This window comes from Melanostigma gelatinosum, assembly GCF_949748355.1.
Source record: "Melanostigma gelatinosum genome assembly, chromosome: 5".
Taxonomy (NCBI): domain Eukaryota; kingdom Metazoa; phylum Chordata; class Actinopteri; order Perciformes; family Zoarcidae; genus Melanostigma; species Melanostigma gelatinosum.
The window spans coordinates 14,320,025-14,345,936 of record NC_136638.1 but is presented as its reverse complement, the minus strand read 5'-3'; the positions used below and the strand labels follow the sequence as shown (position 1 = coordinate 14,345,936).

The window sequence follows — 25,912 nt, the reverse complement described above, 5'->3', positions numbered from 1 at the left end:
TGTCTCTATTGTATTGACACACACGATTGTATTATTTACAGGTCAGCATTGTGGAGCTAATTTATTGGTGCGGAAAAGGCGAGGCGACAGCTTTTATGTCTCTTTAACGGTGCATTGCATCTATAATAACAGAATATATATTAATACATATTTTTGATCAGTTTTCTTCTCATCCAACATGCCCCTCAGTCTGAGAACCACTATTTCAGATGCTGTTCACTTTTCTGCACTTTCTTCCGTGCAACAAGAAGACCTGCTTCCAACTAAAAGGGGATGCTGTGTTAGTGGACAGAAACATGGCACTTCTCCGTCGCTCTGATGCATGCTGGTCCTTGCCCAAATAAGTATGCATTAGATTAACATTTTACAAAAACTTTGCAGTGCCTCATGAACCATTTTCACACAACTTCTTGTTGTGAAATGGCATCCATTTAGCTCGAGGTATCGCCGTGAGATGAGCCGCTTGTCGTCACTCTCTGGAGTCACTCAGCCGTCGGGGCAGAAAGAAGATGGCCTTCTGTCCGATGTGAGTTCTTGGACCCAGTTTAGATCTTCCGTTCTTTTTCAGCGCTACGTACCAGTTCCTCTCCTGATATTTCTGACTTGCATATGTGTTGTAGTGGTTCTCCTCCAGCTTCTCCAGGAAGTAACATTCATCAGTCACTGTGGGCTGAGACATGAACACAAAACAGAACAGCTGATAGCATTTTGGGGGGTTTGAGAATTAATCACCAAAGAGTAATGAATCATTAACAAATGTCATGGAGTATTCATCTACATCTTATTGTACTGATTTACTGTCGTACAGCATCATCGGGTGTATTGTAGATACTCACTGAACTGTACAACCGGCCCTCGTCGCTCATGGCCAAATATCTCCCGGCTTCTGTTCCTTGGATGACCACCACACCTCTGTCCACAGCTGTGAGCTTCAACACAGCTGGAGGAAGAACACGTTTAAAATATTGTGAATATTAATAACACAGCAACTCACTTATACAAGTATATAGGTCACGAATGGCACCTACAAATCGGAGACGTCAGTGTCGTGTTGTTGAGCTGACAAATGAGCGTTCAGACATTTAATAATGAATGATAGCCGGTGCAGAGTCTCGTAAACAGAATGGTGCAGAAATTAATTTTACCGCATGTGATGAGATACATTTTTTTGTCTGGGATGCAGAGTAACGAGCGAGGAGAGTCTCAGCAGTTACCATCACCGTGGCTCTGATTGATGTCAGACAGACACAGGTGACTGAGAGGAGTTAATTAGTGCAGTCTTCTTCTTGTTCGTTTCACTGAAGCGTGATGTTAGAAGACAGTTTCCCATTTCTTTACACACTCCTTTGCATTTTTATTGAACACTTCAAGGTCTTTTGACCTTTACTGCAGTGACACACACACACACACACACACTTTTCTCTACTAATTGATAAGATTAATTATGATCCCATTCTATGCAGTGTGTCAGACGTTCCAGAGAGCCAGCATTCACAATACCAGGGCCCAGCAGGGCTATAACTAACGTTATCAATCACACCTGTGTTTACCCGGTGATGACATGAAAAGGGCCAACGACACCAGTTTTAGCTTCCCTTCTTCTGACCCACTTCATAGAGTGCTGCGGTAATGAGTCCGAAAACACAGAAACGAATCAGCTTTTTGGCATTTCTGGTTCCCTCATCTCAAAGTCAATGTTTTTTTGGTTAGATGCCTGAAAAAAGGTGGTTTTTGTTGTTCTACAATATAAAATATGTCAGTATTTACCCATCTCATTCATTTTTTATCTTTTAATTGTTAAAAAGCCACAAAGCTTATTTTCGGCGAGACTTAAATATAATAGAAAAATACTTTCGGCTTTTTGTTGAGGGAACCTGCGCAATGCTTACTTCTGTGGATGGCCTAAAAAATAGGTCATCCCCGCAGCTGTCCATTGACTACCTATCGATGTCAAACGAAATGGACACGCCCCTTCTTAAACCGTATCCTCCAATCAGGGCTCTCCACTCTCAGAATACAGGGCTCCTGTTTGTCCCCAGAGAGAAGTCAGCAGAGCCTCTTTCCATTGTCCCCTTTCTTAATAACCTTATCACTCTCTACTTCTGCAGACTTCATTTCAGCTTTAAATGGGTCACAAAGTAATTTCCCTCTTCTCTACAGTTTTCAAAGAAACCATTCAAATGTCAAATCGTCATGCTTTTATTCAACTTTTTTCTACCCGTAAAAGTAAAAAGCATTGCCTCTTTCAGCCTTTTCACTTGATTTATTTAAACTTCCACCTTTTAAAAGTATTACAGTTTAGCTTCCAGCTGTCCTGTATTCAGCTCTTAGCTTTTTTTAGGTAAAGCAGTTCAGAAATCAATTCTTCCAGTTTTACATTTCAGTTTCGAGGTTTTTTCAGCGTTCCAGTGCAACGTCTTTGCAACAATACTTCTGTATTTTCAGCAATGCTTTGCAATTTCAGCTGTCAACATTTACACGCATTTTCTGCAGGACATTAATTTTCTAGTTTGATATTACTAGTTTATTTCATGACCTTTAAAATATATATATATATATATATATATATATATATATATATATATATTATATATATATATATATATATATATATATATATTATATAATACATATATATATATTATATAATACATATATATATATTATATAATACATATATATATATTATATAATACATATATATATATTATATAATACATATATATATATATATTATATATATATATATATATATATATATTATATAATACAATATAATATATGAAGCTCATGCCGCAAACATGATTGAGAAGGCCTATATTTTGATTTCCTATATGCAATGAGCCCTTCTTTTCTCTGGACCATTTGCCAATCACGAGCAGAAAGATTGACCTTCTAGAAAATGCATCTTCACCGATAGGCCATACCTCTGAATTAAAGGGCACCATGTGTGCTAGTTCTCTATATAATGTCCTTTACACCATTATAGTTGTTTACGTGCAGAATACATTCTGCTTTCATTTCCAGTGTATCACAGGTGACATTTTGCATCTTATTCCTCCTGCAGTAAGTTCATTACACATTACTTCAAAGTCAAATAGACGTGTGCAAAACACAACTGGGACGTCCTATCTTTTCCAAGCCCAAAATAAGCTGCGTACCTATTTAAAATGTCAGCAATTGGCTTCCATACCCCCTAAAACAACGCATAGCGCACGCGTCTCTTTCCCGCCGCTTTGACTGAGACGCACCTGCAGTAGCCTAAAGGAAGTGAACGCATCATGCTTGCAGGCCGCCGTGTTGCGCTGCAGTCTTACCGTGAACGTCCCCGTCATCCCTCTGGCCCTGCACCGTCCCATCGGGGAGGATCTGGAGGTGATATCCGCCATTCATGCAGTACAGACGAGTCCTCCGCCTGAAGTCACTCAGCGGGCCGCTGTCCACCGCCTGGTCCTCTGATGCAAACACCTCCTCATCCGTCATCCCGCTCAGAGGACACACAGCTGTGTCATCAACAGGGAGGTGTTTTTGTTGTTATGAGGCAAAGTCAGCGGGCTCGGTCCCCTGCAGTGGTAGTCAGGTGTTTACATGCTCGTGAACGAGCGCAGTGCTCACAGAGGCAGCTGGATGCGCGTCCCCGACTCTTGGCCTCAACCTCCATGGGACGAAGTGTGATCACTGACCATTACAGACAACCATACTTTACTTGTTATACTGTATATACAGCTGGGTAGTTTTATCTACAACAATGCATATTTTCTAAACTGTTTGACATAAAAATATCTTTAACCACATTTGTCAAACAAATGAAGTTGTGTAAAAAGTACATTTGACCCTAAGATGTAGTAGAGTAGAAGTGTACGGTATATGGAAATACTCTTTGAGTACAAGTACCTCACATTTGTACACAAGTACAGTACCTGCACGGACCGCTCGTGGGGATGGGACTGATGCCAGATGTTTACATGTGCTTCAACACACTGAACATAAAGGTGGAGAATAGAAGTCAACTCCAAGTCTTCTTCAGCAGTCAATGAACCAGGTGTCGGAATGGAAGAGCGCATTTATTTGTTATAACGAAAAGTGTCACACAACGAGCTTAACGTTTCCATAGTTCAGTGTGATGGGTCATGGCAAACATCAGCATACAGCTCCTTGTTTTGGAGAAGTACCACACAAAGATATACAGTTTGACTTTTAATCAACGGAGGAATCACACTACAGAGGAGAAATAATAGAGGAGAAATAATGCAGAGGTCTAGGTATAGAAAAACTATTATTTGCAGACAAATACACCACATTTTCTTTACAATGGATTATATATATATACACAGTCAAATTATTTTTAAGTAAAACTTTTTATATATATTTTTTTAGAGAAAGCATATACCAGTTAAACATGATCTGCCCTTGATAATTCTGAAAAGTTAATGTCTGCATATGCTTTATACAAAATAGATTTTCAAACAATATTTAGGTAGTGCAAATCTTTTTTAGATTCAAGCTGGTTGATTACTTTCACAAACAGTTTGTGTGTGAAAAAGACCCGACTCCTATCCTATTCACAGTATTAAACAATTTGACCAAAGCCGTTACCCTAGAGTAAAAAAGAAAAAGTGTCTAAATCCAAAACAAAGAACTGTACATTTGTCTTCCAGGAGCGACTCGGTTCACACAGACGCATGTTGAATTTGTCCGTGCTTGCTTTGGTCACCTTGTAGTCAAACATAACATCGGCTTTTTGTGTGCAGTCTGTGGAGACTGATTACTGACTAAGTGGATCTGTTCCTGAAAATCTGTCCTGCAGAGATATGCTGAATGAAAGTCTCGTGTATGCAAATAGCTTATACTGTAAAAAGACTGGAGGAAAAAAAAGAGGAAGCTACCACATCTGGTTATCTGCCGTTTCTATTGCATATTCAGTTGTCCTCAAAAATATACTAGAAAGTAATCAAGGAGATATATATATATATATATATAGATATAGATAGATATATATATTATATATATATATATACACATATACCGGTATATATATATATATATATCTATATATCTGTTTAAATGAGCAGCAGCAGAGAGTTGGATACACTGAATGTGAAAGTAACCCATGGGTAACCCCTATGCAGTTCATGAGGATGGTTTTCAACTATTTTGAATTATTAAAAAAAAGGAAAAGAAAAAAATAAATATATATATATATATATATATATATATATATATATATATATATATATATATATATATATAATTTTTCTGAGCCTGGGTAACTATGAATGACGACGGTGGCAGCACATTAATACAACTTTCCCAATCCTGACAGAAGAATACACCATAAATCACAGAAGCAGACACATGGTGGGAAGCCAAACTGACCATTTTTTGGTTCTTAAAAAGTCGGGACATAAAAACGACTTCACATGGACAACCACGTACTGCATGAATTAGATATTAAGTTTCAACAACCTGAGCATGGGAAGCGCTTCAAAATGTATAATCAGTGATTCTACATGTGTAGTTAGGATAGTTTAGCGAGAGCAAAACAATTTGACATTTTCCCATTTTTTAAATGAGTCCATGACGTGTTTATCCAATTATTTTTAAACCGGCAGGGCGTCATCTTTAATCTGTCAAAAGCATTTTTCTTTTTTTAGATAAACTAATTCCTCTAAGGTTAACATTCATATCAAAACCTGGATTATATTGTGCTTTAAACACATGCATCATGACAAGCTGAGCACATTTCAAATCCCCCACGTACACAAACACACAACGAAAGACCTCCGTGATTCTGCGAGTGCCTTGTGTTACAAATACAGCTCAGTTATCGCTCGTCAATAACGACCCCAACCCAGCGGACAGAAGCTCGGATAATTGGGATGATTTAGAAGCTTCAATGCTGGAACTAGCTTCCCTCTACTGATGCAAACACTGATCAGCTTTCAGCGCCACTGAAAACAGACAGAACTGGAGTTTGGCACAGAAATAGTTCCCAGAGAATAAAAGAGGATCCATTTTGCCCGCCTCCCCAGTTGCTACACTTCCACTGTGACACGACTCCGCGAGGTGACGGATGCTAAGTTCTCTCAGACATCGGGGCTGGACTACCTAACGGACAGACAGACATGTAAGTGCACTAAAGACAGACGTGTGGACAAGGTGCCTTACAGGGCGTTGAAAGAGCAGAAGGCTTAAACAGGAAGGGTCAGAGGTTATCCGCAGCTGTGGGAGCTTTACAGGGAAATTAATCTGCCTGATCCCAAAAGCCGTATACACAAGCAGTCTATCGTACAAATCGTTTTTAAAAAGGAAGAGTTAAGGCATTTTGGAAAACGTGGTTATTTTCTTCACTGTCTTGTAGAGAAAATGGACACTGCTGTCAGAAGTGTACGTTATATAGGAAGCTACAGCCAGGAGCCGCTTAGCTTAGCATGAAGACTGAAAACCAGGGGAACCCATGGTCCTTTGCACACAGTCAGTCACTTCCTGTCTCTATGCGAAGTCAAACTATAACCGACGACTCCAGCTGCACATTTACCGTTCACACGTTAGAGTAGAATCAATATCCTCGGCAAGAAAGCAAATAAACGCATTTCCCAGAATGTAAAACAATTCCTTCAACAAATATAGCAACAATGCAACGGCTTTAAAAAGTCAGAGGCATATTGCGAGCATGAATATACGGGTGATAAAAGAACCATGACTGCATGTTTGTCAGTGTAACAAACTAGACGGTTATTTTCAAACCAATTTTAAGCAATGTTAGAAACACAGAAATGAGTCTTCCGGATGAATTAAACACAACATGATCTTGCAAACAACATAATATGCCCTCTCTTCTCTGATTGGTCGACGCAGGTATCTAACACATTCCATTACTAGACTATTTGGGGGCAGGAGTGGGGTCTGAAATAAATATCAACACCAGCTAGTTCCTATAGAAAAAAGGTTGCACGATTTCCATCTGACGTCATTTCATAACAGACCGGTACGGCATGACAGTCTTTCTTCACAGACCTTCAAAGCCTTTAGCGGGGGTACAAAGTGCTCTAATCGCAATTAAGGAGTTGAGTGTGCGGATATCGTGTTGAAAAGAAAGCAGGCTTTGAATATTCACCGTTTCCACACATGGAGGACGGGCCGAGCCGCCCCGCGCTTCCACCGATAAACACGGACCAACGAGAGAAAAGGAAACAGTTGCAGCTGCACGCAACGCGAGAAGTACAATCGCCACAACTTTAGACCGCGGTGGGTTTCAGAGAGCACGCCCTGAACAGGAAAGGAAGAAATGGCTAAGATGAGGTCTGAAGCAAAAAAGGCACATATTCTGTTCCCTTTTAAAGTAGACTTGTGTAAACCTGTGAGAGGTCAGCTTGTGTTTTAACGATGCGCGTCCAATCATAATCCAACAGAACGGTTTTCATTTACAGAAGCCCCCCCCCCCCCGTATGACTGATAAAACATTTTGTTACAACCTCCTATAAAAAGTAAATGAGCAACATAGTCTAAAAGCCTACTTAAGAGCATGTCGTATTCATTAAGCTCGGTTACCTTCCCAGGTAACGACCACCTGGAAAGCTGTATAAACTGTTATTTTGAAAATGTAGAAAACACTATTAGAACCTGGATATAGATATTTGTTTATCCATCTTAGATATTGTTCTGGATTTGAAGGGAAGAAACCTGAGACAACATGGATGTTAGCCTATATTTCTTTGCGATTATATTTTTTTCTTTATCTTACAAACATTTCCTACTTGTTATACACATCTTACATCTGCTCGACAAAAACAAAACATCTGTGCTCGCCCTCTCGTTTCTACACAAACATCTCCGCGCTCGCTCTCACGAACAACATTCTCTCCTCGGATCCTCATTCCTTTCATCGTCGCTCCTCAGTGTCGGGGGTGGGGAGGGGGGGGGGTTTGGTGAGGTGGTGGGATTTTAAGGCATTGTGTCTGTTACGGGGCACTGTCATCTCTGGTGGAAGAGCAGAGGTTTGACGCTCCCAGCCTTGAATTTTGGTAACTGGTTGCTGATGATCTCCGCGAGCATCTCCGGGAACTCAACGCTCAGAGATTTATTCACAAAGGTGTAGAAGCAGAAGCTGAGCAGTCCACCGACCATCTGAGCGCACAGAGACGCACGCACAGAGACACACGCACAGAGACACACACACACACACACACACACACACACACACACACACACACACACACACACACACACACACACACACACACACACACACACACACACACACACACACACACACACACACACACACACACACACACACACACACACACAGGAGAACCTATCAGTGGATGATTATCACTAAAACACACATTCAGCGTTCAGTGAAAAATGTCTTGATATTGGTTTACAAAATATCTGATTTATAGCGAGATGGTACATATTTTTCAACCACAACTGTCATTTAGAGCCTCTAGTGAACTCATTACATTATGCAAAGGATACCAAATAAAAGTAACTTTGCACAACAACTGTGTGGTGGATCTGTGTACCTCATGCATGGAGTCGAGCAGCTTGGTCAGCTGATAGAAGCGCTGCCAGTTCTGGCTGGAGTTCTCCTCGCGCTTCACGATGGCTTTCCCCAGCTCCTTGATGTACGACATCCGGATGTCGTCGAACACCGCCTGGCTCTTCAGGCCGTCCTTCGGCACTGCGGGGGAGAAACTTAAACAGGTCAACACCTGGCACAGAGATGAGGACAGACGCCCTGCAAATCACAAAAGGAGGACGGACATCCTTTACATTTTAAATGATCACGTCCGGGCAGTGAAGGGCTGAAAAAGGGCAACTGATTAACATACATCAGGTCATTCTCAGGGTGCACTCCTGGTAATATTTAGGCAAGCAGCACAGAGCAATTACGTGTGCAAGAACAAAGCCACACACCCAAGGGGGGGGGGGGGGGGGGGCGGGACTGTGAGCTGTGCTAAAGCAGCCTGCAATTATCCTTTAACTAGGTTTTTTATCAGTTTAATTATAGAGTCTTTGTTTACATCTTAAATTCTCCGGCACTGGATTGCCTTGGAGATAACCTGAAGTGGAGTTATGTACGTGTGGTGAAATTGTGTGTGTGTGTGTTGTTCTGTATCAAACCAGGTCGCCCTATGAAGACTTATTTGCAACAATTGCATGTCAGTGAGTTGGTAAAGTGCAGCGATGTGATGAACTGCATACGTCAATAGTGTCCCTCAGCCACTGTGGACAGTATCGGGTTGGAGTAATGGCTTTTGTAATGATTTGCATGAACACAGCAGCACGTTGGACATGTGGCGGTTCAGCTGACCTGTGCTGAGCAGCAGCAGCACCTTCATGCACAGATACTCGTCGTGGGAAACCTGCAGCCGGACGAACTCGCTGGAAATCTTCAGCATCTGCTCGCACTGGTCGGCCATGTAGGGCAGCTTCATCCGCTCCCTGGTGGAACGAGACGGGAGCGGTTAAACAGCGGCGGCTCCTCCAGTCACAAGTGATTTATAAAAAGGGGGCGGTGTGTGCAATCTCAATCAGGGAGACCAAGCGGATCTCTGCAATAGAGATTAAATGCTCAAGGTCTCGCCACAAACAATTTAGCGGATCCCATTTTAAAATCATTCTTCCAGACGGTTGACAACGCATATTTCAGATGAGTGAGTGTCATGTCAGCGGTGAAGTAATGCGGTGGGTGAAAGGGAAGGTGGGGACAAACTTGTGCAAAAGGTCTTGAAATGTATGCTATGGGGTAATTAAGTCACATTAAACTGAAAATTCATTAAAAAAAAAATAAAAACGTGCATCAAGATTGTTTCAAGTCTGTCATAATCGAATGCAAATATAACAATCTGAAAAAAAAAAAAAAAAAGCTGGAGTTTAGTTTGGAGGCGGACTGGCAAATAGAGAACAAAACATCATCAGATATTAATTATGATCATATTAACTTTCAGCTTGTGATTAGAAAAAGGGAACCAAATCAAAAGGCCTATTACAGCCGTAGGCTATGCCGACTGCTCACTACAGTCAGAGCGCTGCTTATGAAGCGAGTCATCGGGTCTGTAACACTGATTAGTGAGGACAGCTGACAGACGCGGCTTGATTCTCTGGAGATACGACACACACAGCAGAGAGCTGCACCGACGTACGCGAACAAACAGATGGTCACATCGTGGGCCCGACTGACGGTAATACGGAAATCACAGGCGTGAAAATATCACAAAATATCACGAGACTGATACATACTCGTTGATGACGAGGTCCGGTGCAAAGCACAGCATGTTGCCGTTGCACTGCTGGTAAGATCTCCAGCCCAGACCGAAAGACATGAGGAAGAGCCAGGAGCACTGCAGCAGAGTCATCTGGTCGTCCAGGTGCAGGTTCCTAAAACCTGAGGGGACGGACGAGGAAACACTTCAAGCGCCTGAAGCACAATGCGCTAAAGTGAACCTCGTTCTCGCTGCAAATTTACCTCAATGTGTCACATCCTTCTCTTTGCAAACATACCTATATAAACTACTTTCATGTCAATACAAACCACTAACCTGGCAGAGCCTTGGCCCACTTCACAGCAGAGATGACCTGCCGGCCGCCCAGCCTGTTGAGCGTGGTCATGAGGCGGGTGGAGGTGTCGGGCAGGGTGCTGTCGTAGCCGGCGCAGATGGTGTCCGGCTCGATGGCCTTCAGCAGGGACAGCATGGTGGGAATGAGCTGAGGCATGCACTTGGGCAAAAGGGAGCGAGCCTCGATCGGCGGAGTCGGAGTCCGCTCGGGCGGGTTGTTCGGCTTTAAGCGGTTCAACTTCTTGGTTTTGCGCGCTGCAGAGGAGTAAAAAAGTGAAGTGAGGAAAAGTGAACCGGTGAAGAGGAGACAGGAGCAGTTTAACCGACTGAAGGGGACACAGTTTGGCGTTATCGGTGTGGTTTAATACGGACCCTCCAGGTTCATGCCTGCCATCAGACACTTGCGGAAGCGGCAGGCCGGGCAGTTCTTCCTCCTGATCTTGTCTATTATGCAGTCGTTCCGCCCAGCACACAGGTAATTATGCTGCCCTGAGGCACACAGAGGAGGAAGATTAATCTGTTATTTACCATCACTGCTGTGGAAACACTCCGGGGGGCGGGGGGGACTAATTAGCTGCATCCCAGTCCTTTACTTTGTGATGAACATGCCTCCATCTTAAAAGTCATAATGAGTCCAGCATCTGAGCAAACTTAGTGACAGGTCGGTGATGAATAAATCAGGGAGGTAACGACGTCTGGTGGATTTATACCTTCCACTGCTCTCTTGAAGAAGACCTTGCAGCTGCCACAGGTGAGGACGCCGTAGTGGCAGCCTGAAGCCTCGTCGGAGCACACCAGGCAGATCTTACGAATCCCGCTCTTTCCCTGTGTGGAGGACGTAGCGGTGACCACTTCCTGTCTGGAGTTAGCGCTGGAGGGAGAGGGCGGAGACAGAGAAGAGAAATGGAAAGGGTGTTCAGTCCCTCTCCAAGGCTGAACGCAATGCAGCTTCCAGACTTTAAAGGGAAAATCATCTTTAGAAGTGTTTTATGAGGATGTACAGACCACAAGAAAACCATAAAAACACGCCGTACATTTTACCCACAATGACAAAACATTGACTATAATCTTAACTTCCGCTATTTGACAAAGTCATCCACTCAGTTTTGAGAGTTCAGCTGTAGTTCATATTCACAACTCTGCACCAAAACTTTAAATAAATAACTACACATGCTTCCATCAGACTCAATGTGTTCCTTGTGCTTGTTTCGTCCTCATCGTGGTCAGGAGAAGTGAGTCCCTTTGTGCCCGTTTGGGCCTCTGAAGCCTAAATTATCTCTAGTTTAAATAGGTTCTATCTAGTTGTCTTTAAAACAGCTCCTCTTCCTCTGATGGAACCTCAAAATCGACAGCGGTTTGAAATGCACTTTTTCACAACCACCACTAGAGGATGTCAGGCGCTGCAGCATCTGAGCAGAGGAGGTCCACGCCCCCCTTGTGAGCCAGTGGCCACAGCAAACACAACGCCCACACTGAGAGGACAGAGAGCCTGAGACGAGCAGCGACCGTCTGTCTGTGTGTCAACAAGTCTGCAAACCCTCAATGACGAACAGACTGTTGTATTTGATAAGGGACGCTCTGAACTGTCCCCTGCACACAAACACATTTATGCAGATTTGATCCGGTGGAGTCAAGTTCACCCTTCGTTATACAACATGTGTATTAGCATGGAAGCAGGCAGTGAGCGTAGAGGGGCGGGACAAACCTGAGTGCAACGTCAAAGCATCAAGAGTAAGAAAAGACGTAGTCAGGGAGAGACCTCAGAGGAGGCCGTCTAGCCGAGACACGGCTGAGAGCTTTCCAAGCGCCACTGGAAACACACCGTGGTCAATACGTCGGTCCGGTCACCTCTTACGGCTCGTACTCAATACAGTTGTGTGTGGATATCTAGTGAGCTTCCATTTCCTGAGAGTCTTTGACTCTACTCTGCTTTGTGCCGTAACAGCAGAAATATAATGGAGAACACAGTGACTGAAGCCATTCAAATACAGAAAATGAGCTTTTTCAAATGCATCCAAATCAGAGGGTGCGAAGGGGAAACGGTACAGTTTATCCTTCATTGGCCCACTGGGATGGAGACATCAGAACAGCTTTACCAGAGGGCCGTAGGCTGCTGGTTCAAATCCAATTAGTGCAGCGTCTATACGTTTACAACACCAACCGCAAGCTTCAAGTGATGTCACTGATTTTCAGTGTTTTCCCTAAACTCAATTTGGAATCAGATGACATCCAACTAAGCCATGAAAGAAGTTACAAATCAGATTGTTGAGGCTCGTCAGACATTAACCAACCAAAGCTGCACAGCAGTGTGCGGGGACGGAATTTCCTCTTTCTGAAACCATCTGTTGAAGTGAGTGCATGCCATCGACAGGAAGTTCTCGCATTCCCTCAGAGTTTACTGTCGGCCAGAGCCCAGTCACAGCTTAAAAAAGGCAGAGACACCCGGAGACGGTCCCTGACTTCAACGAGCGCAGTGCCGAGAAAGTTAACCGCTTACGTCTGTGGGAGTGCGATCAATCAGCCCAGGTTTAAACGAGGCAAGGCACTTCACGCACTTACGATAATGCCGGTGGCCCAGTGCCCTGCTTAACTATTCATAATCTCCTTTTGGCCTCGAGTGTCACGAGTAGCGTGGCAGGCTCCTGCTCTATATACCCGTCTCTCTGTCTGTTCAGACGAGAAGCAGTCAGCGCCACATCATTGCAATGCCCAGCTGTTTCCTTGTAAGTGAGGTAGATAATGTTGTGTTTGTGCATTTACTGGATCCCTGGCTGGGTGGCGGCAAGCTTAAAAAAACTTATTTGTGAGCTACTGTGAAGGTTATCACTGCCACGGATATGGTTGAACGTTGCACAAACATCTCATCTTCATCAAAACTCCGTGAGCATGAAGAGAGCAGAAGGAAGTGCTCCTTCCCCCGAGGTGAGGGCCCCCAAAATAGAACGGGAACTGGTCTGCACGCTCTGAATCACACTCGCGTGCCGAGCAACAACGCAGCTCCTATGAGGGAGTGGAGGGACCGGGTTTGTTTGGTCAAAGACCGGACTTCTCTGAAGTATCTGCCTCCGATAAAAACAGATGGCATGTCTCTAGGACACATAAGTAAGTAAGACGCAGGGCACGAACAACTGACGGGCTTAGCTGCATCCTCTTAACCTCAATGTAGGGACTTTCTATAAGCCCATGCAGTGTCAAAACACAACAAACTAAATAGAGAAAACTGGTTGCAGGAGAATGCGGGATTAACACCAAAGTGACTGGAATGGTTGGCATTTGATCTGCTGCGTTAACTCGGCGCCAGCTGTGGGCAGCACGGAGGGAAAGTAGGTCAGGAGAGTGAGAGCTTCACGGCAGCCCTCTGCGGTCCGCCTGCCACAGCGGCCATGACGACACACCCACATGCACACACGCACACATGCAAAATCATGAAAGGTGATTTACAGTAGCTGAAAGCTTCTGCTGACAGTCAAAGTCCCTGCCCTTGAGAGAGAGAGAGAGAGGGGTGTGCCAGATCAACATTGTGTACCGAGACTCTGACCAAAGCTTTCTCTCAAAACACAGAGCCCAGACTAAAACCACTCGGTAGGTAGGTAGGTAGGTGTGTGTGTGTATATGTATGTATGTATGTATGTATGTATGTATGTATGTATATATATATATATATATATATATATATATATATATATATAAACTTCTCATGTGTCAAACCAGGCACCAAACCACAGCTGATACATCACACAGCTGTTGACTTCACCAGTCCTGACCCATCATTCTGGTCATTGTGACACTTTGATAAGGCTCTATATTCTGAGACAGAGTGTTTATCAGGTAAACACTAAGCGCTACTCCTGAGCTCATCCTGCCATGAAAATCACACATTCAACAGGTTGTTACAAACTGCAAAACAAAGCCACAAGGGAAGGGTTCATACATACATTTTCACCAATAGGAGGCATTACAAAGACTATTGCAACTCTTAAAGAGCCTGAAATGTGTTCGCAGGTTTGGAGAAAGAATGTGGTATCAGCGGTGGGCCGTCAGGGCCAGCTAAGCCTTCTCTGCTGGCCTAGACAAAATCCTAGCTATTTTATAATTTTTCACAAATACACTACATGTCTTATAATTATTTTCCCCATTAGCTTATTTTCTCATTGCACAGCTCCTGTCTTCCTCTGTTGCACTGCTTCCAGCACAGCTTGTTTTAAGGAGAGCTTTTATCCAATCAGATTCAGCCCCTATGTCTATGTAAGAGAGGCCCGACGCCCGCTAGAGAGCCTTTGCAGTTCAAGTGAATGGGGACGTTATTGTTGATTGTCATAGTCTTCAACCAATCAGATCTTTAGTTTGACATGTTGGGCGTATTGACGTGCCAGTGGTACTCAGGTAGCCTGCTAAGTACGTCTGCATTAACGTGCGCCGTGATTGGTCAGTGGGCCAGCGTGACTTTTATCAAACAGAAAGCTAGCTAGCAGATCTTAGTGTTTAGTAAGAGTTCATGTTGAAACATACGTAAGAGAAGTTATGACATTTGTAGCGTTTTGCTTGGTGTAGATTATTTTCTTTTTTTTAACCTAGCTTTGTTTTTGTAACACTCAATGGCTGAAGGGGGAGGAGAAATGGATTTAGGAGTGACTGACTTTATTAACAAGGAAAGGAGGATGGACTTTGTCTTTAAGTGAAGGCAGCTTTGGTCAGTGAACTGCTTTTGTTTTTTTTACATCTGCAGTAGCGCTACTACTGTGTTCATTTGTCTATCGTGTCGTTTTTATGAATAATATGAATGGCTCATGCTCTAGCGCTGCAGCGTTGCCGGATTGATTTGTTGCTTTGTTGTCATATCAATATATGCGACTGGTTCTTGTGAGTTTGTTCTTGTCATTGTGTTAATTGCATTGATTTGGACTATATGCATTGTCCGTTGATTACGAAGCATCCCGTCATGCGCGGGGTTATTGTCCGGACAATTTAATTCGGTCGGCTGTCGTTTTCTTTTTACAAAGCAAGAATTATGGTCTGGAGAAATGGGGATTATGTGGCGATTGCTTTAGCCTGTCTGAATCAGTAGGGAACAGCTAAACTCTGCGGCCTCAGCAGTTTTTTGTTATTGTTCCGGGTTCAAAAGGTCACACAGCCTGTTGTCTGTTACGTGAGCGCAGTCCACCGAAAACATTATATTTCCCACAATTTAAGCTTCTGCATTTTCCAAATGCACGAGTATTATTCAAACTTGTTGTTCGGTTCGTACCGAACGGTTTCATACGAATAACTGTAGTTACACTCCTAGAAACAAATAACCGTAGTTTGCTTGTCATAATAAGATTATTAGGAGCTGGCTCAAGTGTAGTAGGACAGCTCAGAAGGCTCAGGTATAAAATGCACAGCCCGCCACTGGGTGGTATGGGGTTCTCACAAAAACAAATAAAATTCTAACTTTTCCACACTCGTTCCTCCATTGGTCTCTAACGAGCGTACACAAACAAACTATTGCCAAACTAGTCAAACTGACTGCAAGGTGAAATGAAAATAAAATGAAAGGCCTATTCAAACCGGCCCGCACGTGAATATCCCAGCATAGTATTGCCAAAGATGTTTCCACAGATAGTTGTGGAGCTTTGCATTTTGAGTATATTAGTTATTTATCTCGTGCAGGATGAGAGGAAACCAACGTGGGTAAAGAGTAAGTGTTTTTCTGTGAAAGAAAAGAAGAAAACTGCGTTAACAAAACTTTTCAAGTTGGTTTCTTCCTGAGCTTTATTCAGCAGCGAGTTACCGCCATTTTTCAAAGTTGATTCAATATTCCCACATGTGAGATTCTCTGGAGTTTGAGCAAAAACACTGGCGGATGTGCTGCTCAACCGATGAGGCACTGCTGATCTCAGCCTATGCATTATTATCAGACAGTTAACATCAGGGCTGCAACTAACCAACATGTTTATTATTACTTCACCTGCTCATTATTTTCTAAAAGAATCAATGAACTGTTGAACTGTGAGAAAACAGTGAAACATGCATATCGCACCACTTCTTATGACATCTTGAAATTGCTTGTTTTGTCCCATCAACTGTCTAAAACCCAAATATATGATTATTCTGTTACATAATACAGAAAAGCTGCAGACCTCACGTTCACAAAAGCTAAAACTAGTTAATGTTTCGCATTTTTGCTTTGAAAAAATGACAAAAAGTAGTTGGGCTGTTTCATTGCTGTTTCATTAGCTGAGTAGCTGATTCATTTTCTGTTGAATCCTAAACTAATTGTTTCAGCTCGAGGTAATATTCAGCAGACAAGAGACTGAACTTAAGGTATGAATCCATCTCCATGCAGGACTTCAGTGCACACTCAAACAACATGCACATACAGATGTTGAAGCGACACAGCTCCATTCAGTGAGCCAGTCGCATCACTCCTGCAAACAACTTCCTGAACTACGAACAATCGAGCCAAGAAATTCCAGGACCCTACAGTGTGCTGTATAATTAACGTAACCTAAAGTCAGGAGCAGGATTAATGGCTGAGTCATTACATCCCTCTATGGGCGGGGCCAATCAAAGGTGTGTCGGAGGAAATAACAGAAGCTGTACAGCACGAGTGAATACCTGACACAGGAATTATTCTTATTTATTTTTCCACCATTCAAAGAATGCATTTCCTTTGAGTGCAACCAAAAATTAAATCAGCTCACGCTTCATTATAACCAATCATCATATTATGAGGGCGTGTATTCCCGAAAATAGAAGGAAACCTGGGGCATTACTCAAGGTGAAGCATTCTTCCTAACGTGAGAACCGATTGTTAGTGAGTCAGACTGAGTCAGAGCGTAAAACTGAACAGCCAAGTTAGGGAGAATGTGTGGTAATGGTACGGGTCCCAGCTGACCTGCACGGTGCAGAGCAGCAAACTGTGGAGCCACAGCAGGAAGTAGCAGCACCATTGCGTGAGACGCCGGAGGAGACGGAGACCCGATGCCCACCGCCTGACCGCAGAGCCACCGCAGCCGCGCTCAGCAAGCGTCAAGCCACGAAATGTCACGCAGGTTGTGGCCAACAGGCACAGCACAAAAACAAACTCCCACTCTCTGGAGAGAGAGAAACGCTCGCACATATAAATGCTAAGCTCTCACACAGATAAGCCAATACACACAAGACACACACACAAACAATTATCTGGGCTCACACTTGCATGGATGGACATAACCCTATGCTTAAACACGCACGCACACACCTCTCCAGAACAAAAAGAAGGTAATTAAAGCCAGGTGTAAAATGAAGATGAGGTGCATCTCGCGTCCCTCCCATCTGTTCCGGGTCACCAGGCATTAGGACGACATCAGACAGTCGCGAAGAGGCTACCAACATAATTATCACAAACAATAAAAACACAACCACACATTTGACCGTGTTCACGCGACACACTTCTTCTGCGTGCCAATCTTTGAGCTGATCACGCCCCGTCAGATAGCACGAAACATCAGATGGCGTGAATGCACGAGAGACGCAAACAAAAGAGCCTTTTAGAAACGTGACTCTGCCACACCACTGTCGGTGGAGAAGTTCTATTCGGCCGCTTTACGACTGGATCTCACAGCCACATTCTCCGCTGAATACATACAATTCTACAGAGCAATACAACGGTAAAAAAGACACTTTGTTGGGCTGCGTGGGGACAAAATACTGTGACTCTGTACTCCATGTTCATCTCAATGTGAACTCACTGGAAATAAATTAAGTTTAAGCAAAATCACATGAGTAAGTCAGTGGAACCTGCAGTGTTTTTCACTCTTCTCTGCGACAGAATTCCCTTCTTACTGTACACTGACCGCTCTGTAAAAGGCCACGACTCATTCATCCCTACTGCCCTGGTCCTCGGGGACACATCTGCGTCAAGTGAAGACTGTGCACATCTCAGGTGTATTTTTTGGCATAACGCAACTGAAGGATACAAAGAGATCTGCCAAAAACCACCCCATGAAGCACCATCGAGTGGATACGTCTGTGGAGGGGCTGGGCAGAGCCAACAGGATGATAAACAGACTCGGAAGAGAGTAAAAAAAATAGGAAATAAATCGTTCTGGTTTAAAAAGGGAAAACTAGACCACATGTCTGACGTGATAAAAGTGGAATTCCCCGTTGCTTTTTAACAGCACATCCTTTCTCCAGATCGTGGTGCTTGCTGCTGAAGCCACTTCCTGTAGAGAACGTGAGCCCGTCTCACGAAGCAGGACAAGTGGGTTAAATAACTAACTCGGGGGTTAACGCTGCCATTTTTTTGTCTCGGGACAATGGCTTTATTTTGAAAAGGGCTCTGTTGCTATGGTAACCAACACAGCAAACCAAAACCTGTGAGGAGACAGAGGTTTTTTTGTTTTGTTTCGGCTTATCAAAAGGTATAAAATGTCCACCTCCTCATCCATCAGCTGGAGCCTCAAATACTGTAGGAGTTTGTTTCACTGTGGCTATAAAACAGGACTTGGCAGGTGGCTGCAGATGCTTCTACCAGTAATAACTTACATTTTCTGCTGTTATATATTGATTGTGCTGAAATTACTGTATAATATGCCTCACAGTACCGCTCAGGTGTACAAAGAGGCCCCTCGATGAAATCTATGAGCATAAGAGAGATGACACCATCCAAGAAATTGGAAGTTTTCCCCACAGTGCTACAACAAAATGCACCAATCATCCTTTTGACTACAATAAGGAAGTGAATCTTCACACTGACAAGTAGCTGATTTCTATTCACTATATTTACATATGTCTGCTCTTTCCTTTACTCTGTTCCAAACCCAACCCAGGCTTGGTATGAGAAAATGCTGAGCCCTTTATAGATCGGGTACTTAATGCATCATCTTTTCAACTATTTCTATCACTTTTTCGTGTTCGTCATTAAAATGTATATATTTTACTTTTTGAACGATCCCAACATGTGTTAGATAGCTTGTGTTGTATCTGCTGCTGCTGCATGTGACTGGCTGTTTGCTAGAAGGCCTAACTCCTTCATGTGTATAAACTCAAAAGTGGAAAACCCTGGACTGACGCCACCAGCTGATAACCACCTCTGTGAGAGCTGTAATCCAGATTCACCAACGTGTCATTGTGAAACCAGATAACAGAGCCTGCCTAAGTTCAACTGTAAACACAAGAAAATAATATTCTGCACTAATACTTTTGTCATGTCAAAACTAATCGTGATGTTGATCACTAAAGTCTGATTACTGTCTCTGAAGTAGAGGCGGACAGAGGCACATATTACATGGATTGGTTTAGGGTATATGAAGCCCTATGTCTCTCTGGTCCTTTGTTTACTGCACTCAGGTTATTTGAGCTGTCAATCACACCTCATTTACAACACTGAAACCAAACCAACCACACGTTATAAACACATCAACCATAAAGCAGCGTAGACAAATATGATTCAGTCTGGTGTTTCAATTAAAAGTCAGCGAGCCAGAAAACTATTTGGGTGGACACTTCACACCGACATTTCTCAGGTGAACCACTCCTTTAAAAAAGGCAGGTGGCTCAGAAAGTGCATTTGAACACTCCTCTGTACATGGACACTAAACACTGAGAGCACTCAATGCCAAATACAGGAAGAAACAAGGAAAGCTGTAGTTATCTTTTCTTAATATAGCGATATTCAGCCATCTTTCATATGTCAAATAAGTTGCAAGATGCAGAGTAGGATAAAATAAGACTGAACTGGGATCACGACATGAACATATTAGCTCAAGTTAGCTAGTAAGACTACAATCAAAAGGTCAGGGTCAGACCACACTCTGCTGATTTTTCTTACCATGCAAAGCTGGTGGGGTAAGAGGGAGAGCTTGAGAACGCCTCACTGGCCCGGAGCATTGCGGAGTTGTTCCCGACACCTTGGTTTCTGTTCCAGGCCCTGCCGATCGTAGTCACCGGGAGATACAGGCTGGACACGGACTTCTGATCCTTCTGCTGCTGAGCGTCACTGCTGCTGGGGTTGACTCCGAAGTGGTAGCTCTGTCCCCCGGAAGTGCTCACCCCACAGATGGAGATGGGGCTAGATCTGGGCACGTCTGTAGTGGACGTGCCGCTCATTTGGCAGTAACTCTGGCCTGCAGACGTCTTCTCCCGTTTGATCACACCTTGGGTGCAGAGCTGAATGAAGCCCGCGTCTTTTTCTTTCTTCACCAACGCAGACAAAGTGGTTGTAGGAATTAAGGAGGCAGTCGTGCATACGCTAGCACTGGACTGTTCTGGGCTTGCCATATTGCTGCCATTGAGAGCCACAGAGACTGTCCCGCTGCTGTTGATGCTTTCAACCAAGACGGGCTTTATGTCCCTCTCTGAGCTAACGTCCACGAGCATTGAATCATCCCCCAGAGTGGACAGGAAGGCATCGTCCCCGACATAAAAATCTGAGGGGGACCCAGTGAGCTCGAAGTCTTGGAGCAGGTCCAAAGTGTTGTCGCTGAAAAATTTCTGGTTCAGGTCCACATCTTTCCCAATGTGATCAAATGCATGATCAAGGTCAATGGGATCCTGCTCTCCTTTATCCATGGAGAAATCCTCTGTTTTCGTGTGGAAGAAATTGGGATCTGATCCCCCAATAAGTGAATCCATGGAGGACTGTGAAATGTCTGCTTTACTTGCCTCGAGCTGGGGCAAGTTTTCCCTCAAAGTTTGACGACCAAACGTAGCGGAAGTCTGCGACTGGGGTAAGTGCTGCTGCTGAAGCTTCTGGTCTTTGGTCAGAAACCTGGACTCTTGGTCTTCCAACAAGGGGCCTACGGTGGCAGTGACGGCGGTGAGCTCCTCTGGAAGGGGGCTGTTGCCGTTAGGCACCTGTCCTGGCTGCATCAACAGACTGGGTGGTAGAACGACAGAGGTGATTGACATGGCACTGTGAGGAGCCACTTTCAACACACCTCCCTTCTCAGGGCTTTCAGTGTAGACCAATTTGCTCAGATGATCATCTCTTCTATACGTTATCTTCTTCACGCCACCATTGTCCATCTTGTTTTTTTTTGGGGGGGGGGGGTGTAATAGACAGAGCGTTTACAGAGGGCCAAGTACAGTGCACAGCAACCACGTTAAAATACAGTAAAATGGGATTATCACAGGCGCACTATACCGCTGAACTGTATTGTAATTTAAAATGTCATCAGGTTGTGCATTTGCAGAGAGCAAGTAACGGACGTCAGGTCAAAGTAAGACTGGAGAAAGTTGTCAAGCACGCCTGCGCGCCCTTGATAGCTAACTAAGCTAAAGATAGCTAACAGCGTCAGCTGGTCCCATCAGCAACATGTCAACATGAGCGCATTGACAGCACTTTACACCTTATACACACTAATGTTACTTAACGTTAGCACACAATGCAGGTGTTCGACCACAAAGCACACGCAGACAGCCTTAAAGTTGACCCAAGTCTAAGCTCTGCTAGCGTTAGCTTATTGCTAACTGTTGGCATGCTAGGTAGCAATGTGGCTAAGAGCTATAGTGGCTGCGAACCTACGTTTTGCTCGAATGTCGTTGACAGTAACGTTAGCCTGCTAACATAGCCCCTATAAGTGCATATTTAGCGTTGATGTTGAACGTGCTACGTTTCTGCATTTGTCTTAAACTAACGCGTATCAACTCAAATCTGAATAAAAGCTCATATTTACCGTTCAAATGACCGATTGTTGGTACGTGTCCACAGGTCGTCTGTCAACATTGTTTTGGTTGAAAGTGGCAGTCCACAACACGCACCACTGACTCAATGTTTGTTAGCGTTAACTGTTCCTCCTCTCGCGTATCGCTACATGACTTGATGAACCGACACAAACACGTCGATCAGGGTGTGTTCGTACGAGTCCTCAATCTTGCTGTTCGATCTCGCTGTTAATTGTCATGCAAACTGCGTTGAAGTGGCTAAGCTGTGGAGAGTCGCAGCTAGCCATCAGGAAAGTAGGCGCTAACCTCCAAGAAAAACATACAAAATGGAGATCTGACCGAGTCAACCCATGACCTGTTTACAACATGCAGCGCGACCTGCTGCCCGTGCAGCGTAACTGCAGCTTGTTTTGTGGCGTAGCTCAAACTCTAAAGTCTAAAGGGACGACATTGAGGATTTAAAATGTAAAAAAAATGAGCTCCAGTGGAATTAAACAACGCTATCTATTTTACATGGAGGCACCAGGACCCAAGCAACAAAGTAGTCTGAAGTGCAGAGAGTGCATTAGCAGTGAACTAATGGTGCTCATCAAAACGTCACAATCTTTCTCCTCTGGCATGATTGTTCATGCAGCTGGCCACCGTGGGGGCCCACTGTCTCGCAGCTGTTAATGGTGCTGACAGAGAGACAGACAGGCAGACAGGCATCTGAGGCAGAGGACAGTGTGAGCAATTATGAAAGGACATAGTCAAACCACATAGTGGCAATGATCCGATGATGAACTGACAGACGTTTTAATTTCTTCCTGTGAAAATACCAAAGAAGTAGTTATCTACAGATCTGCCATGTTAAAAAAAGTTATTATTGGACTAAAGATCCACAGATAAAAATACCTTGAGATAATTATTGTGAGGTCTGAATGCACTGCTGGCAGACAACACATCCCTGTAAACCTATTCGAATTTATAGTCTGTTCAAGTTGTTAAATCCTGATGCAATTGATTGTTGAGTGCATGGAAAAACCTTTTAGCTTGCACGTCTATCTAGTGTGCATTTGTATGTTAGATATTTTTATCCTACAGTAAACTAGAGCGTCTCACTCCGTGCCACTGGCCCCTGGACTGCAATGTCTCAGTCACAATGGTGGTTAGTGTACTGATGTGATCAATATGATCTTGCATTGTCATTTAGACTGCAGTGTAGCTACTCTTAACAAAAATAAATTATGTTATGAGACTATAGTTTGTCTGTTGGTCTACTTCTTGTACTGTCTCCAGAGGCTTGAGAGGACTCTTAATGTCACTGAAATTGCTGCGTCAGCAAACAAATAAACCACTATTGGATCATTATTAATCAGGGAGTAATGGGTAAACTTCTCAACTTACGGTTGGGAAGGAAACAATCGATACGTGCATTTACAAAAATATGATGAAGCAAATAATGTATTGAAACAGAAGGGAGCTTAGAATGTTTTTTAAGTCGTTACTTTCATTTCGATTTTGGCCAAAAAACTGTGCATTTTGTTTCTCAAGACTTGCCAGTTCATATTTATGCCTCTTTCATCTGGAAATATGAGTGGTTGAAAAGTGCCTGGGAGAAGAGGAAGTAGGGTAAGGCCGGCTATTACTGTGTGCAAAGGGGATAATAACTCTGCTGAGAGGTTTGTTGTTGCTTTCAAGGCTGCACAACAGTGCATTGAATATTTTCAAAGACAGCAAACTCACTGGCTTGTTTGCAAAAGTACACACCACAGGAGCAATGTTTGGATACCAGAAGTGTAAAGTTATCCATGAACATTTCATCATAAATCATGTTATTTGTAAAGATTTAGAAATTACTTTTTAAAAACATTTCTTACTCAACAGATGCATTTTTTCTCATGCAACACAACCTGACTGGTCTCAATATGTCTGAATTGACCATGCCACACACTGCAGATTATAATGCAAGCGCTTGCAAAATCCACAATTGTCAATTTAATGTTACAGCACATACAGATGTTCTTACTTCACGCTCAGTTGTAGTCTTACATTATTCATGCATGAAATTCAACCCTTTCCAAAAGATAGAATCTAACCAGGGACTAGCGCACAGGAAATAAAGTGAAGACAGGAGGCTGGGAAATTGGCTCTAATGGGTGGATGAGTGAGATGAATAAGAAACAGGGTTTATAGCACATATGGGAAGAGGATCCTCCCCAAGCAAGGGACAGGGAATGAACTTCTGTTATACAAGTCCAGCACCAGAGATACACTCAGATCTATTTATATGCATTCATCAAACAAACACAGCACAACAATCCTCATAAAATAATCTGTATTGTCACCATCTAATGATATCAAATAGTTTTCACACTCCACTGATAGGGTCACATAATCCACAAAACATTAACATGCATAATGTCAGCAGTGAGACCTCATATCACAGAAACAGAGCTCAGTGGCATGCTCACGGTAGCTCTAAATCCCCACTGTTTGAATCCCACTCAGTCCCCTGTGGCTGCTTAGCAACCCCTCTCCAGCACAATATACTCTGAATTAACCGGGTAAAGCGTGACCGCTGCCTCCTCAAAACCACGAGTCAAGGGTGCGCTCCCATCATCAAAGCCTTCTCTCAGCACTGCAGCAATAAAAGTATCTGATTTATTACAGCATGACTTCAAAAACACACACACACACACACACACGTCCACACACACACACAAAACAACAAACAATCTGAAAAGCAAACATGAGACACAGTCACAGATCAGTGTGAGTGTTACATGTGATGTAGTTGCTGGACATGTGGGACCTTATACTTCATATATATAGGCCCATAAGTCTCCCAGATGCAGGTCAGCATACACCTTTGATTGCATATTTTCATGTAGACATCTACGTGCATCCTTTACATCCAACACTTGCTTGTGGCCTGTATATATCAGCATATATAGATGATGACATGCATTGACAAGCCTTAAATTCAGCCCTGCATCTCACTTCATCCAAACTGGATTGTCCATCGGATGCCTTCACCTTGCGTAAACTGATGGCTCTATGACAAATTCACTGAGCAGGACCTTAGCGATAACACACGTCCCAGACCCATGTCCTCCTTCCATTACCCAGAAATAATGACTCGTAATGAGGGTTCATATTTCTCAGCATCAACACACATACTTGTGTAAAAATTACGAGATCATTAATCAATGCATTGTTTTACTCTTGTATTTATTTATTTGAGTACGGATCATCAAGCAGCTGAGACTTGCAGCGAGCTGAGATCTGTCCGTGGTCCTGAAATAGGAATTCTCTCGGTCAAATCGATGAGGAAGGGATCAATTTTCATATTCAGTCACATTGTTCGGGGTGTTGGAAGTGATACTGCTGCCTGAAGGTTCAATCTGATGCAGAAAAGTGAAACTGGGATTCAGATTGTTTTAGGTTATTTCAATAGTTGAGCCATAATCTGCGTTTGGATATAGAAAAGGAGTTATCCTGTAGTTCACTAGCTCTATTCACGTGAAGCTGTCACTGCCGATGAGTCTCTGAGCAAGATGGGACCTAACCCCTCACCCGTCTCTCAGGATAAGCGCGTCAGCTAAAAGCCTTACATGTAAATGCGAAAGCCACTGTGAAGACTCAGAAGAAGGGATTCAAATCCGCAACGCTGGATGTTAAAATCTGCATTCGACCTGAATCCTCTCCGCCAGCTGCACGCCGCAGAATCTCATGAA

At 43.5% G+C, this 25,912-nt stretch overlaps 2 protein-coding genes across 2 annotated transcripts; both read right to left on the bottom strand.

Moving 5' to 3' along the window:
* Window positions 1-68: 68 nt before the first annotated feature.
* fgf1a (fibroblast growth factor 1a) lies at window positions 69-3,483 on the bottom strand (the record flags this gene model as incomplete). The annotated part of the gene is made up of 3 exons (XM_079268774.1): window positions 69-670; window positions 837-940; window positions 3,318-3,483. The coding sequence occupies 3 exons, from the start codon at window positions 3,481-3,483 to the stop codon at window positions 470-472; spliced, it is 471 nt and encodes a 156-aa protein (XP_079124900.1). The 3' UTR covers window positions 69-469.
* A 701-nt stretch (window positions 3,484-4,184) lies between these two features.
* Window positions 4,185-22,442, bottom strand: nr3c1 (nuclear receptor subfamily 3, group C, member 1 (glucocorticoid receptor)). The gene is made up of 9 exons (XM_079268946.1): window positions 22,205-22,442; window positions 20,359-21,554; window positions 11,276-11,436; window positions 10,938-11,054; window positions 10,548-10,820; window positions 10,249-10,393; window positions 9,320-9,450; window positions 8,529-8,686; window positions 4,185-8,127 (listed from the first exon to the last, which is right to left on the bottom strand). Exons 2-9 carry the CDS (start codon window positions 21,552-21,554, stop codon window positions 7,975-7,977), a joined length of 2,334 nt encoding a protein of 777 aa, XP_079125072.1. The 5' UTR covers window positions 22,205-22,442; the 3' UTR covers window positions 4,185-7,974.
* Window positions 22,443-25,912: the final 3,470 nt, after the last annotated feature.